This window comes from Canis lupus, chromosome 5 (assembly GCF_003254725.2).
Source record: "Canis lupus dingo isolate Sandy chromosome 5, ASM325472v2, whole genome shotgun sequence".
Classification (NCBI taxonomy): Eukaryota; Metazoa; Chordata; class Mammalia; order Carnivora; family Canidae; genus Canis; species Canis lupus.
The window spans coordinates 15,372,377-15,387,863 of record NC_064247.1 but is presented as its reverse complement, the minus strand read 5'-3'; the positions used below and the strand labels follow the sequence as shown (position 1 = coordinate 15,387,863).

Below are 15,487 nucleotides of genomic sequence, written 5' to 3'. Positions count from 1 at the left end.
ATTTTTTGAATGATCCTGTGCCCATTGATTTTAAATGGAGTTGCCACTCCACTCTCACCTGGACTGTAAGCTCCAGGAAAGAAAAGACTTACGTATTTTTACTAATGTATCTTCAGAAACTAGTATCATGCTGGAACAAGATACACATTTAAAAATTGCACAGCACTCTGTGTGTATGTGTTTGTGGAGAAATATACATAACATGCAATTTGTCATTTTAAACATTTTAAGTGTACTATTCAGTGGCATTAAGTACATAGACAATATTATGCAACAATCACCACTATCCATTTCAAAAACTTTTTTCATCATCTTGACCTCTGTACCCATTAAACAATCATTCCCCATTCTTCCCTTCCCCCAGCCCCTGGTAACCTCTATTCTACTTTTCTATCCCTATTAATTTGCTTATTCTAGGTACCACATATAAGTGGAATCATACAATATTTGTTCTTTTGTGTCCTGCTTTTTTTACGTAACATAATGTTTTCAAGGTTTATCCATGTTGTAGCATGTATTAGAATTTCAGCCTTTTTAAGGCTAAATAATAGTCAAGTGTATGTATATACTACATTTTATGTATTTATTCATTTGTCAGTGCACATTTTGCATTGTTTCCCCTTTTTGGCTATTCTACATAACGTTATGAACATTGGTGTACAAGTATCTGTTTGAGTTCCTGCCTTCAATTCTTTGTGGTGCATACCCAGAAGTGGAATTGCTGTATCACATGGTAATTCTATATTACACTATTTGAGGAACCACCAAAATTTTCCCAAAATATTGCACTATTTTACATTCCCATCAGCAATGCCCAAGGGTTCCTAGCTCTCCTTCTCTTCGCCAACACTTCTTTTCCTTTTTTTTTTTTTTTTTTGATAATAAACTTCCAAAAGGATGTGAGGTATTATTTCATTGGAAGTTTCGATTTGCATTTCTGTAATGATTAGTGACATTGAGCATCTTTTCGTGTGCTTATTGGCCATTTGTGTATCTTCCTTGGAGGGATGTCTATTCAAGTTCATGGCCCATTTTTGAACCACACTGTGTGGTTTTTTTGTTGTTGTTGAGCTGTAGAAGTTCTTTACATGTTTTGGACATTAATCCTTTATCAGACATAGGATTTTACAAATATTTTGCCTCATTCTATGAATTCTCTTGAAAAGTGCGCTGCTTTCGCTGCCTTTGTGTACCTCAATGTAACCTTGAAGCACGCATGATGTCCCCACGTTACAAATAAGAAAACTGAAATCCAAAGCTAGCATTACCTTAGCACCCTGCCTGACCCCCAGTAAGAGCTCAAAGCCTTGTTATTGTTATTGCTGTTGTCATTGCCTCATGGATAATAATAATCTATGAAGAGTAACAGAAGCTGCTTCAAAAAGGCACGACACTGGTGGGGAAGATAGAAAGCAAAGGCCCACAGAGGTTGCCAGCAGCGCCAAGGATCACCAAGTCCCACCCGCCACGGAGACACCAGACTTCAAACCCGCCTCTTACTTCACCAAGCTCCAGCCAAACCCCGCCCCCGCCCCGTCCCCAAGACCACTTCCGGCCACTTCCGCCCCGCCCAGCTGTCTAGCGCGTGCGCCGTGGAGGTGTTTGCGCGCCAGTTCCCCGCGCAGAGCCGCGCGCCCTGCTTCCCGCACCCGGATGAGATTCTATGAGGCCCGGCGCCTGGTCATGACGTAAGTTCCGGTTGCCGTGCTGAGTCGGAAGTGGGAACCCTTCGGCCACTGAGACTCTTGTCGTGTCGTCGCTGGTGGCCCTTCAGGCTCTGGTAAGAGAGGAAATAGCTTGACGGGAGGGGATCGTTGAATCCGCGATGGGATTTTCTTCTCCTGGTTGAATGCCACTCCAGGCCTCTGCACGCTTGCCTCCACATTCCTTCGGTGTTTTCCTGACCCTTGACCCTCTCCTTCATGAACTTCGACCCTAATTTGGGACCTGGTTAAGGTGCCCCAGTTTCTGGCATCATCGCTCCCCTTTTTGCCCGTTCCTCTCCGGGAAAAGGCCAGAACATTGGCCTTGCGTTGTCTTTGACTTCCTTTCTCTGGAACGAGCGCCGAGTGGGTGGGTCTCCCTTGCCGCGGATCCCTTATGGAACCTGGGGAGATGAAATGCGAAGCATAGACAACCAATAGCCGGATGCCAGGGAAGGGAGAATTGAGCACCAGTCGCAGCAACCCAACAAGTTGAATACATGCGGCAAGACATTGACATTTCTTATGGCACGTGATCAGGTCGCTACTCAAAACTCTTGGCTGCGTGCTTCGTGCACCCTACACCAATAGGGTGTAGAAGACGCTAATAAGATTGAGTAACCGCAGCTCAGGAGCTTGTATTTGAAAGGGTCGTGTCTTTGGGATCATTTTTCCGCTCACAGAGCAAGGATACGTTTAGTTTCGCTGCTTTGGTGTCACCTGGGACCCTCCTGTGACGCATGGGGGACCCAGGAAAGAATGCTGTCGGCTTTTTGACTTGATGTGAGATCCTTCTTGCTCGCTCGTGTGTTGTTAGGATCTGTTGCCACTTCAGCGGGACCTGAAAGAATTTCCGGGGTGGAGCATATAACAGTGAAAAACATTTTAATTCTTGTTTGATTTAATGTCTCACTAGGAGAGAGACCTTTAAAAAGTATGATTTAATAGAGCTTGGTTTTTGCCAACCCAGTTTTACAAAGTATTCTACATATTTCTGTTTAAAAGAATATGTAGGATATTCTTTTAAATTTGCAATACAAGGGGCACCTGAGTGGCTCAGTGGTTGAGCATCTGCCTTTGGCTCAGGTAAATAAATAAACAAACTTTTTAAAGAAAATTAATTTGCAACACCAAGTCTGATGTCAAAACATTTGTGGGCGTGGCTTTTTAAGAGTTGACAGTTGATCCTTAGGGATTAGCAGTGCTGTTCATAAACAAAAGATTGAATTCCGGAGGGGGCGGTGTGAGGGGATTTTGTAGGACTGGAGGTAAATAGCTATTGTAGATGTAGACCCTTACAGTGAGTATATCAGAGTGAAATGTGTTTTTAAGTAGGACATATTAAAAGGCATCAAATCCAGGGCGCCTGGGTGGCTCAGTCAGTTAAGTGTCTGACATCGACTCAGGTCATGATCTCGGGGTCCAGGGATTGGGCCCTCACTTGGGCTCCCTGCTCAAGGAGTGTGTGCTTTCTCCCTATGGAGAGAGCAGGGACATAGGGAGAGGCAGACTAATTGAATGCCACTCCCTTTCCCTATACCCCTCCCACCCCCTTCCTCACTCGTGTGTGCTCACAATCTCTCTCAAATAAATAAAATCTTTTAAAAAAAAAGAGAGAATCAAATCCAAAAGCTCCTAAGGATTGATGGAGGCACCATCCCAAAGGCTAACAACAGAATGGTATTGTATCTCTGTATGGCAGTTGAAAATGGAAGATTATAAATAATCAGTGACATTGAATATGAAAACAAAATATCAGGGCTCCGTTTTCTCAGACCTCTTGGAGTGGGTGATATCTAGGTACTCTTATATTTGTGAAAGCATTGAACATATCCAAACTGACATCTCTACAAAGGTTTCCATCAGGTGATCTTTTGTCCCTTTTCTGTGAAACTTTTCTGCAAGTGGTTACACAGTATTTGATGATGAAAGTAATTTGTGCACAGAATTGAAGTTCCTATGAGAAAGATGAGCTTAATGAAGTAGGCAAAAACTTTTTTGTTTTTCAAAAAGACTTACAGGAGAGATGACAAGAGATTTATTTCCATTCTCAATTCTACACAAGCTGAGATATGAAAGAGCCACAAGTGTCTGGCCCAGAAGCGTGACCTGCTACTGCGACCCAAGACACATAATAAAGCTCTTATCTTGAAGTAGGATCATGGGTGCTTACAAGAAGGTCAGGAGTAATGACATGTAAGATTGAATCATTCAATAAATATTTATTTGGTATTCTGTGGTTGTGATGTATAATGCCAGACACAGAGAAAAACTAATCAGATAGGAAATTGTATTCAAATTGCTTACTGTCTAGCAAGGTAAAAGGTCTGCATTAGGAATATAATAGTTGAAAGTTATAAATCCTATTAATAGAGATAAAAGATAATAGGAAGCTAACTTTTTCTTTAAGATTTTATTCATTTATTCATGAGAGACACAGAGAGAGAGGGGCAGAGACACAGGCAGAGGGAGAAGCAGGCTCCCTCTAGGGATCCTGATGTGGGACTTGATCCTGAGACACTGGGATCACAACCTGAGCCAAAGGCAGATGCTCAATCACTGAGCCACCCAGGCATTCCCTAACTTCTTTTTTTTTTTTTTTTTAAGATTTATTTATCTTAGAGCTGGAGCATGTACACAAGCAGCAGGGAGGGGCAGAGGGAAAGCAAGAGAGTCTTAAGCAGACTATAGTTGAGTGTGGATCCTGACCTGTAGCTTAGTCTCACGACTCTGAGATCATGACCTGAGCTGAAACCAAGCATTGGACACTTAACCGACGGTACCACCCAAGTGCCCCTAGCTTCTTTTTATAATGTGACAGTATAATATTGAAAAAGGAGGAAATAATGCGATTTACTATCATAAATCCTGTTTAGTTGTCTCGATGGTCTTAGGACCCTATCTTTTCATATGTTCTGTATCCCTGATTTTCAATTTGCTTCCTTTCTACCTCTTATAGGGGTGCAGATGATGCATCTCCTTTGCATTAATCTAAACTCTTTTCAGTTTTTTTTTTTTTTTTAAGATTTTATTTTTAAGTAATCTACTCCCAACATTGGGTTCAAACTTAGAACCTTGACATCAAGAGTGGCATGCTCTACTGACTGAGCCAGCCAGGCACCCCTCAGTTGTGTTTTTAAAAGCCCATTCAAACTGGCTTTCGCAAGAGAGGGAAATCTATTGGCTTTTTTTATAACTGAAAGACTCTCTTTCCATCTCTCAACTCTGTTTTCCTATATCTTGACTTAGTTTTGGGCTAATTCCTGGCAATTCCAGATTTATTTCTTACCTTCTTAACAACACAAGCAGGAAAGAAAGAGTTCCCTCTTTTGTAGATTCAGCCTGAAGCTGGGTGTTGATTGATTCTGATAGGCCTACTCCTCAGTCAGTCACTTTGGTCAGAGCATGCTGCATTTTGTTTGGCCAGCCCAGATTCATATGCTCATTCCTTGAGCTAGTGGGTGAGGCCATCCTCTTCTGAATACATGGACTAAGAATGGGGTGGATCCCCAAAGGAAAAATCTGGAGTGTCATGTTGAAAAAAGAGAATGATGTTTTGAAGACAAAATCACAAGAGCTCACTATACTTTATGCATGCCCCTGGACTTTAGAACATCTTAGGATAAAGGTGGGGGGTGATCAGCTGGCAATGAGACAATTGTTAGTGTCTCTATGTGAATTAGGGATAACAATTAAGCTTATGCAGTGGTTAAATGAGATGGAAGTCCTCTCAAGGATCTTTGTGATTTCCAGCACTAAATGTGCTAATTTTATTTTTGGATTACTAAGCTTAACTAAACTATACATTGCAAAAAATAAAATACATAGAGCAACATCTAATAGTTCAGTTCCTTGAGCAGTAAAGCCCAGAACCATGCTGAAAGGAGACTAGACCATGTACCTAAGTAATTACAAATAATTAGTCATTAGGTCTTATGCAGAAAACACGACAGAGGAGTGTGACACAACTGGTGGAGATGTCTCTGAATTGTCAAGAAATGTTAGTCTCTCTTCTTCCAAAAAATAAGGGTAACTTTTCCAACTTGTATTAGCTCTTGTGAATATGATTCTTTAAGGAGTCTTACCTCAGATTAAAGGTAGACCTCAAAAATATTTTTTCTCCTTCCCTCATACCCCATCCCCATATTTCTAAGGCCTCTGTCCTTTTAGCAGTTCAGTATCCTTGTGACCAGAACATTCATACCCTTTGTCTCTTCCCACCTTTTTCAGGGTTGTATTTCTATGCTGTGGCCTTAAAATTTCAGAAAGGGTTCCAGCCTTTCAGGGCTCTGTGCTCATCTCATTGTGCCACTGAGTCCCCTTGGCACTTGAATGAGGAAATGTAATCAGAAGAGTGCAAATGCAGGCTCAGTCAGCTCCACTAAATACCTTTGAGGTATATACCTATTTCATGTTCCACGTTAGGAATTTGTGTGTGTCGGCAGTGTTTATCTAGTAGTGGCGATTAAATATAGAATTAAGCAAAGACCATTTAGTTTTAGTGGAAGAAATCTCAATTGGTATAAGCCTAGGAGTAGAGATAAATTGCCTGATACATATTTAAAGCCCACAGCACGCTGCTGATCAGGTTCCTGTCCTGATTTGCCAAGAGGCTTACAGTTAGTTTATATGTAGCTAAAGAGTTCCCAGCTCCAGCTTTAAGTCCTAGAGGTCTGAGCAAGTGCCATCTTATGTTCATGGTGAATGAGAACATATTGGCTGGCCTAGAGATTTATGGGAAATGTGTAGCTGTTGTCCTATTTTTCAGACAATGCCACATTGTTGTTACAATGAGTAGATGAGTTCTCTCATTGAGTAATTCTGCTTAACCTATTTTTTTTTTAAGATTTTATGTATTTATATGAGAGAGAGAGAGAGAGCGCACGCGCACACAAGCATGAGCAGGGGGCGGGGCAGAGGGAGAGCAAGAAGCAGACTCCCCACTGAGCAGGAGCCCCCATGGGACTGGATCCCAGGACTCCAGGATCAGGACCTGAGTGGAAGGCAGATGCTTATCTGCCTGAGCCACCTGGGCACCCCCTGCTTAACTTATTTTTTAAAGGTATGGCAAATAGAAACATGTCAACAGATTAAATGCATTCCAGCTTGAACTTTTTTTTTTTTCAGCTTGAACATTTTTAAAGCTATTTGATTTTAGATGCCCCCAAATCAGGCCACCTTATCCAGTTGGTGGGTTTTGTAACCATTTTGCCAAAAATGCCTTGAATCTTGGAACAGGAATTGGAAGGTCTTACCCAAAGCATTTTTACAAGTTGTGTTCAAGAAATGAGGAAGGAACCAACTTTGGGTATAATCCTGGCTGTTGTGTTATCTGCCCCCCATGTCTGATACCTGTCCTTTCTGCAGCCCCTCCCCCTAGGTCTGGATGGAGGATACTTTAAAGTGAAATGACAGACCAGGAGAATAACAACAACATCTCGAGTAACCCCTTTGCTGCTCTTTTTGGCTCCCTGGCTGATGCCAAGCAGTTTGCAGCAATCCAAAAAGAGCAGCTGAAGCAGCAATCTGGTAAGTAGAGGAGCCAGTAGCAGGGGATGAGGTGACCTAGAATGGGGTCTTCCCAAGTAAAGTCTTCTTAGGGTCTATAATTGCAATTGGAGTTGATCTGGGGGCACAGGTTGTTTTTTGTTCATTAAAGGCATAAATTGGGGTTTTTTGTTTATTTTCCTTGTTTGTTTTGTTTTCAACTCTCTCCTCCCCACTGCATAAAGAGAAACCAGATAACAGGTGGTTCCGTAGTAACAGATGCCAGTCGTGATCCCAATGCTGTCGAGCTGTTTATTTTAAAAATCACCTAGCAAAAATACTTAAATAAATCTTTTTAAATAGGAAGCTGAGGTTGTAGTCATAGGTGTGGAAAGCAGGTTATGTGCAGCTGTAGAAAGCAGACAAGTAAAAGGAAGAATTATAAAATGGTTTTTGGCTTTTTGGTAGACAAATAAATGAAATTTGTTCTTAAGCCCAGTGCTTCAGAGTTGATCCCAAACAAAATACCTCTTCCATCCTGAGAAGTGGTCACTTTTATAGTGTACTGTCGTGACTTCTAAGAATATCTGATCCTTTGCCTTAATGTGAAAAAAAAAATCAGAATAAGATCTCACTAATCAGAAAAATGATTTTCCTTATCTAGGACCAAAGTTAAGATCAAGCCTAACTTCCTTCTGTAGGAAGACATACAGCCTAGGAGAATCAGGATACTGTTTCTCACATTATTAGGCTTCTGAGTGTAGTCACAGTCTTTCAAGCCAGAAACTACTCCCCTTCTCTCCAAAAAAAAAAATGATATTTTTTGGAATAATAGTATTTTTTGGAAAGGAGAAATGTTTATATTTTCCCTTGATTTTATTTCAAAAGTGCTGGTATACATAGCTGAGTTGTAGCTTTGCTCTCTGCTCAGGACTGAATAAAAAGGAGGTAAGGGCAAGACAGAAGAGTAGTAGACAGAGTAATGATGAAGCAAAGGGGGGGCGTATATGTAATGCTGACTTCCAAACATTAAAAAAAGGCAGCTCGGTCTCAATCTCTGCAATCTCTTCCAGATTCTTGCATTAGGAGATTGTAGGAAGGAAAGGGGAGTGAGGAATAGGGATATAAGAAAATGGAGAAATATGATTTATGAGTATGTAGTTGGAAATTCTGCTGCAGAGATTCTTAGCTCCTGTCACTCTCAGGGTTCAGAGAAGAACTTAACCTTATAGGAGTAGAGTGGCAAATGTTTGTTCTTCTGGCTGTCAGACATCAGGCTGGCTTGAGTTGGGAGTGTTGCAGGCACCAAGCAGTGGGACAAATCAGATACATGCGCTTCTGTTACTATTTTGGCTTCTCCTCATTTTAGTTTGTTTACAGCTTACCATGTCACCAGGTCTAACCTGTTTTCCACCAGTAGTTAGTACTCTGCCAAAACCTTTGGCCTCCTATGTTGAGCTTCACATTGCCTACACTCAACACACTAAAGCAACTCTTAACTTCTGAGTTTTGCCTGGCCTTTCAGAACAGTCACTGTTGGTAGAAAAAAGCAGATGCAGGCTCATGTGGCTTTTTAGTGAACAATACCACCTTAACTCTTTCAGCATGAGGTCCATTCGGAGGGGGAGCTCTGTCTACTGACAGCCAGGACAAGCGGTCTGTCAATCTTCTCCTATAAGTTCTCTGAACCCCGAGAGTGATAAGAGCTAATAACCTATGTAGCAGAATTTCCCTCAACCACATACTCATAAATCCTATCTTCCCATTTCCTTATTATTCCTATTCCTCACGCCCCTTTTCCTCCTGCAATCTCCTAATGTAAGGTTGCTTTTTTTAAAAAGTAAAAAGACCCAGTCAATAAGAAAATAGTAACAAATTAGAGGGGAAAAGACTCAAATGAGCAATTTATATGCAATAATCAAATGATTTTAAAAATCTAGCCTGCTAATAATTAGAGCACTGTATGAAATATGTGAAGATTTAAACAGGTACTCTCTCATAAACTGTTGTTGAGGGGCTTGTAAAGGAGAGCAGTCTTTCTGAGGATAATTTGGTAATATATGTTTACTTTTAAATGTGCAAGCTCTTTAACTCAGCAATTCTGCTTCTACAAATTTACCTTGCAGAATTACTCATACAGGTGTACAAAAAGAGTACTATTCGATGCAGTAGTGTTTGAAATCATGAAAAATTGGAAACAGCCCAAATGTTCATCAGTTGAGAAGTAGCTACACAAGTCAGAGTGTGCATACAAAGCAATACAGTGCAGCTATTACAAAAAATGAGGTAGGCCTATAAATGACCTAACAGAGAAGGATGTTGGTGCTGATTAAATTTAAAGAGCAAGCTGGAAAGCAGTATATATAGTATAATCCGTCCTTTTTTTTTCTTTTCTTTTCTTTCTTTTTCTTTTTCTTTTTTCTTTTTTTTTTTTTTTTTTTGGTAACTGAAAGCCCTAGCAATAAACATTAGCACCAGAATAGGAAAAAAAAAAAAAAAATCTGAAACACTTTGTTAACTTAAGTGGTTGTCCATAGGGAGTTTGTTCAGAGGAGACTTTTTACTTTATATTTTCCTATACAATTTGGGATTATTTATTAAAACATATGTGTTCTTGGGCAGCCCAGGTGGCTCAGCAGTTTAGCGCCTGCCTTCAGCCCAGGGTATAGTCCTTGAGACCCAGGATCGAGTCCCATGTCAGGTTCCCTGCATGGAGCCTGCTTCTCCCTCTGCCTGTGTCTCTGCCTCTCTCTCTCTCTCTCTCTCTCTCTCTCTCTGTCTCTCATGAATAAATAAATAAAATAAATCATCTTTAAAAAAAAATAAAACATGTGTTCTTTAAAATCAGGAAAAATCTATATATTTAAAATTAAAGGCATAGTGGTCTGTTAGGTAATTCTTTGTTCACTGAGATTCTGCATAGTGTTACTACTTTTGGTAATACAGAGTGCAATTATGAGTGGAAAGAATTTGATTTGTAAAATGTGGTAGGATTTACAGCCAGGAATTTCAGAATCCTGTATTTAGGATGTTGCCACATACAACTCAATTAATAAATAATCCAGTTTAAAAATGAGCAAAGGATCTGTATGGACATTTTTCCAAAGAAGACATACAGATGACCAACAGGTACATGAAAAGGTGCTCAGCATCACTTATCAAAGAAATGCAAATGTAAACCACAATGAGTTGTCACCTCATATCTGTTAGAATGACTACAATCGAAATAACAAGTATTATCGAGGATGTGGAGAAAAGAGAACCCTGGTGCACTGTTGGTGGGAATGTAAGTTGGTCCAGCCACTATGGGAAACATTATAGAGGTTCTTTAAAGAATGAAAAATACAGTTACCATATGATCCAGGAATTCATTTCTGAGTATTTACCCAAAGAAAACAAAAACACTAACTTGAAAAGCACAGTACACCCATGTTCATTGCAACATTGTTTATAATAGCCAAGACATGGAAACAACTGTGTCCATTAGTGGATGAATGAATAAAGAAAATATACCACACACACAATGGAATATTCTTGCCATTTGCAACACAGACCCATGTGACATGAAATGTCAGACAGAAAAAGACAAATAAAAACAAAGAAATGTTCTCAGTTATAGATGATACATAAAAAAAGAGAGAAAGAAACTCATAGATACAGAGAACAGATTGGTGGTTGCCCGGGGTGAGGTGGATACAGGGGATCAAAAAATACAAACTTGAGTTATAAAATAAATAAGTCCTAAGGATATATTGAATAGCATGGTGACTATAGTTAATAATACTGTATTGCATGTTTGAAAGTTACTACGAGAGTAGTAGATCTGAAAAATTCTTATCACAAGAGGAAACTATAACTCTATGGTGACGAATGTTAACTAGAATCATTGTGGTGACCATTTTGCAATATATACAAATATCAAATCATATTGTATACCTGAAACTAATATAATGTTATACATCATTTATATCTAAATTTAAAAAAAAAGTTTCGTGACTTGAGATATTCACTAATTAGATGATTAACTTGTTTCACATCCCAAATTATCTTTCTCTTGATAACATTTATCATTTTTGATAGTATACTTGGTTGTCTCTTAAAGATAAGAGCTTAACTCTTAATGGCTTACATTTTCTGGCAGATGAACTCACAGCTAGCCCAGATGACTCGGATAATAGTGTGTCAGAAAGCCTGGATGAATTTGATTACTCTGTGGCTGAGATTAGCCGTTCCTTCCGTTCACAGCAAGAAATATGTGAGCAACTCAACATCAATCACATGATCCAAAGGATCTTCCTCATTACTCTGGACAACAGTGAGTTACAGACTTGCAGCCAATCTATTCATTACTCTTCCCTTCCTGCTTGGGTTAGGAACTTGTTCATAGAAACCTACTGTATCTAGTGGTTAAACTAACTGTACTGCCTAGAACACAGTTTTGACATTTCAGTGAAGCTTTTGATTGACCTAAAAATAGTATTTAGACACAAGTGCAGCTTTCGTTACCATTTTGATATGGACTGGGTCAATAGCTCCTTACCTTTACCACCTTAAAAGGAAATGCAAGTGGTAGCCAAGTCCTTTTTCTTCTCAGAGGTGACCTAAACATTTAGATGGGAACCCAAGAGGTGTCAACCAAGAGGTGTCATAGTGTTTTCCTTCTATGTCCTATCTGTAGTTAAACCCCAAAGTATGTGCTTTTGTCTGGAATTTACTTTTTTTTTTTTTTAAGATTTTATTTATTTATGCATGAGAGACACAGAGAGAGAGAGGTAGAGACATAGGCAGAGGGAGAAGCAGGTTCCCCACAAGGAGCCTGATGTGGGACTTACTTGATCCCAGATCCCGGGACCACACCCTGAGCCAAAGGCAGACAGACACTCAACCACTGAGCCACCCTGACATCCCTGAGATTTACTCTTTTAAATGTCATAATGTTAAGTTTATGACAAAACCTGACATGCTCTTTGACTCTTGGAAAAGATTTAAGTCTTTAGATACTGCTTTGTGTGTCAAGATTATCCTTGATAAAAAAAAAAGATTATCATTGATACCACCTGAGTTGGACTTGACATTCAAGAGAAATGCTCAAGATCAGTTGTCTGGGGGCACCTGCGTGGCTCAGTTGGTTAAGCATCTGCTCATTTGAGCACCTGCTCAGGTCATGATCCTGCAGTCCTGAGATCAAGCTGTGCATCTGGCTCCCTGCTTAGTGGGGAGCCTGCTTCTCCCTCTCCCTCTGCTGCTCCCCCTGCTTGTGTGCTCATTTGTTCTCTCTCTCTGTCAAATAAAATCTTTTTTTAAAAAATCAGTTGTCTGTATAAGACGGAAGCATTATTCTTAACCTACCAGATTAAAACCATTTCCCAGGTGACCCAAGCTTGAAAAGTGGGAATGGCATCCCCAGCCGTTGTGTGTATTTGGAAGAAATGGCAGTAGACCTGGAAGATCAAGACTGGCTTGATATGAACAACGTTGAGCAGGTACCACTCTGATGTTCCTTTGTGTGCCCTCAGCACAAACTAGCCATGCTCTTGAACTCTGCTTATGTTTCCCCAACCATGACTTTGCTTACTTCCATCTCTTAACGTTGTCTGTGGTATTCCTCTTTGGGGATCTTCTTATTTTCCATGGCCACATATCTGAATTCCTGGTGTGAACTCTCTATGCCTCTCAGATAGCAATTATCACCTTCTGTAACATGTAGTGGCTTTTTTATGTACCTGTTTTATCTCCCCTATCAGTTCCTTCAGTTCTCAGGGGTGAGGTGTGTGTCTTTCTTTATATCTTTACCAAAATCAAAATAGTACGCTTTACCTTATAAGTGTCTAATTAACTGTAAAGGAATAAAAGTTTGGTAGGGCAGACACTTGACAACTTGTAGTTTAACTTTATATGTTTAAATTATCTTTATAGAAGTCTGAGTGCCAGCAGTCACACAGAGGAATAGATTTCATGTATAAATTCAGTCACTGATTCTCCACACCATTCAACAAATGCTGTTTTAATGCTTACTCTATGCTAGGGTTATACTAGACATTTGAGCTCTATTTAGGATAACTGTACAGGTGACCCTTGAACAACAAGGGGGTTAGGGGTGGTCAAAAATCCATGTTATAACCTGTTACTCTCCAAAAACAGCAAATAGCCTACTGTTGACCTGAAGCCTTATGGATACCAAACAATAAAGTCAGCGAGGGAAAAGAAAATATATTATAAGCAATAGAAGATAAATTTACAGTGTTTGTATTTATTGAAAAAAATCCATGTCAAACCCATAGTGTTCAAGGATAAATGGCATATACAGTTATATACCTAATATTTTCTAAAATAGTAAGGTGCGGTCCTTTACGGCCCCTTCACTCTTCATCCTGTGATTCTCGCAGTAACCTGTGTCAGAATGACCTTTTACATCTTGATATTCTAAGAGTAACTTTGCAGTGATTTAGTGTTTTGCTTGTTTTTCTTAAAGGCTGTCTTCGCTCGCTTATTACTTCAGGATCCAGGCAACCACTTGATTAACATGACTTCTTCTACAACGTTGAATCTCTCTGCTGATCGAGATGCAGGGGAGAGGCACATTTTTTGTTACCTTTATTCCTGCTTCCAAAGAGCTAAGGAAGAGGTAAAGGAATAATCCCCATTGAAAACTGTGTGGTACTCTTGGGTTTGACTTTAACACGTAAGCCAGAGTTGGATCAATGTCTTTTATATCAATTCATATACATCATAATATATCAGGAACTAGATATAAGAGGCAGTGTTAGTTGTCAAATTTTAGTCTGTCCTTTCTGTAGCTTGCGGTCTACTCCATTCCTCAGCTAACCAGTGCCTCCTGTTCTCATACAAACCTTAAAAAGTCATACTCTTAATTAACAAAGGTCTGGGGAGAAGAAAAAAAAAAAGAAAGGTATGATAAGTTCATTTCCACTGAGGTGTAAATAATGAGTGAGCTAAGCTTGGTCACTTCCAGGATTAGAATTCTAGCAGTTAGGTAATTCCTTAAACCAAAGAATGAACTCTATTGAATTTTCAAGAATCCACAGGACAGCAGTATTGTTTTGGGGTACATTGTCTTTTTTATTCTATTTGCTGAGTCCACCCTTGTTCAGATCATACAGCTAGATTCTCCCCTCTCTTCTTCACTCTACTTCCAGATTACCAAAGTTCCAGAGAACCTGCTCCCCTTTGCGGTGCAGTGCAGGAACCTCACTGTGTCCAATACCCGAACAGTACTCCTCACCCCAGAGATCTATGTTGACCAAAACATCCATGAGCAACTGGTAGATTTAATGTTGGAAGCCATCCAAGGAGCCCGTGAGTACATAAGCAAGATCTCTAGATTTCTACATTTTGATTTCCAAATTTAAAATTACTTTTATTGTGTTAGAAAACCTCAGAGCCACTACAGTTCCAGAAGTATAAATTAAGGAAGAGAGCTCATATCTTGACCATACTGTGTCAAGTAGCAGTACGATACTGAAGTGTGAGAAGAGTAGAGAGCCTGTGTGTAAAAGCATCTAAAAATCACTACAGACTTTGTTTCCTCCCATTTGTCATCTGTTAGATTTTGAAGATGTAACTGAGTTTCTGGAAGAGGTTATTGAAGCCTTGATAATGGATGAGGAAGTTCGCACATTTCCCGAAGTCATGATTCCAGTGTTTGATATTTTATTGGGCCGAATAAAAGATCTAGAACTATGTCAGATCCTGTTTTATGCATATCTGGATATTCTTCTCTATTTCACTAGGCAGAAGGATATGGCAAAGGTAGGTCTAAAAGGTGGTATGTATTCATTTGAGCTGGAGATTTAATACTTTATGCACCTGTATCTTGAGGGTGCTCTAATGTTACTTCTCAAATAAGAGAAAGATACATTGGTTGTCCTATAGACTTAACTCTTTGAGACCTTTTCACCCCACCACCCTTAACTCATCATACAGACTTATAAATAGGACTTGTTTTCTTCTGTAGGTTTTTGTAGAGTACATTCAGCCCAAGGACCCTAGCAATGGGCAGATGTACCAGAAGACCTTGCTGGGAGTAATCCTGAATATCTCCTGCTTATTAAAGACTCCGGGTGTAGTAGAAAATCATGGCTACTTTCTGAATCCATCTCGTTCCAGTCCCCAGGAGATCAAAGTGCAGGAGGCCAACATCCATCAGGTGGAACTGTTTACCACTGTATCTCAGCCCCCTAATCTTAGATGAAGTCATGTTTCCTCGGGGAGCAGATGCAGATAAGGCCGCTTGAGCCTCTTTGGGGAAGCAGATTGATCTGCTTGGCTTTTTTCTA

General features: G+C 40.0%; 1 protein-coding gene across 2 annotated transcripts in view; it reads left to right on the top strand.

Moving 5' to 3' along the window:
- The first annotated feature begins 1,599 nt into the window (after positions 1 to 1,599).
- The window catches only part of UBE4A (ubiquitination factor E4A), a 37,203-nt gene continuing 23,315 nt past the window's right edge, over positions 1,600 to 15,487 (top strand). For both annotated transcript variants that reach the window (XM_025465337.3, XM_049109914.1), the window contains exons 1-8: positions 1,600 to 1,780; positions 7,071 to 7,232; positions 11,332 to 11,505; positions 12,561 to 12,673; positions 13,663 to 13,815; positions 14,348 to 14,507; positions 14,758 to 14,960; positions 15,166 to 15,357. In XM_025465337.3, the coding sequence (XP_025321122.2) occupies positions 7,112 to 7,232; positions 11,332 to 11,505; positions 12,561 to 12,673; positions 13,663 to 13,815; positions 14,348 to 14,507; positions 14,758 to 14,960; positions 15,166 to 15,357 (1,116 nt within the window). In that variant the 5' untranslated portion in view covers positions 1,600 to 1,780; positions 7,071 to 7,111. The remainder of the gene's footprint in view (positions 1,781 to 7,070; positions 7,233 to 11,331; positions 11,506 to 12,560; positions 12,674 to 13,662; positions 13,816 to 14,347; positions 14,508 to 14,757; positions 14,961 to 15,165; positions 15,358 to 15,487) is intronic.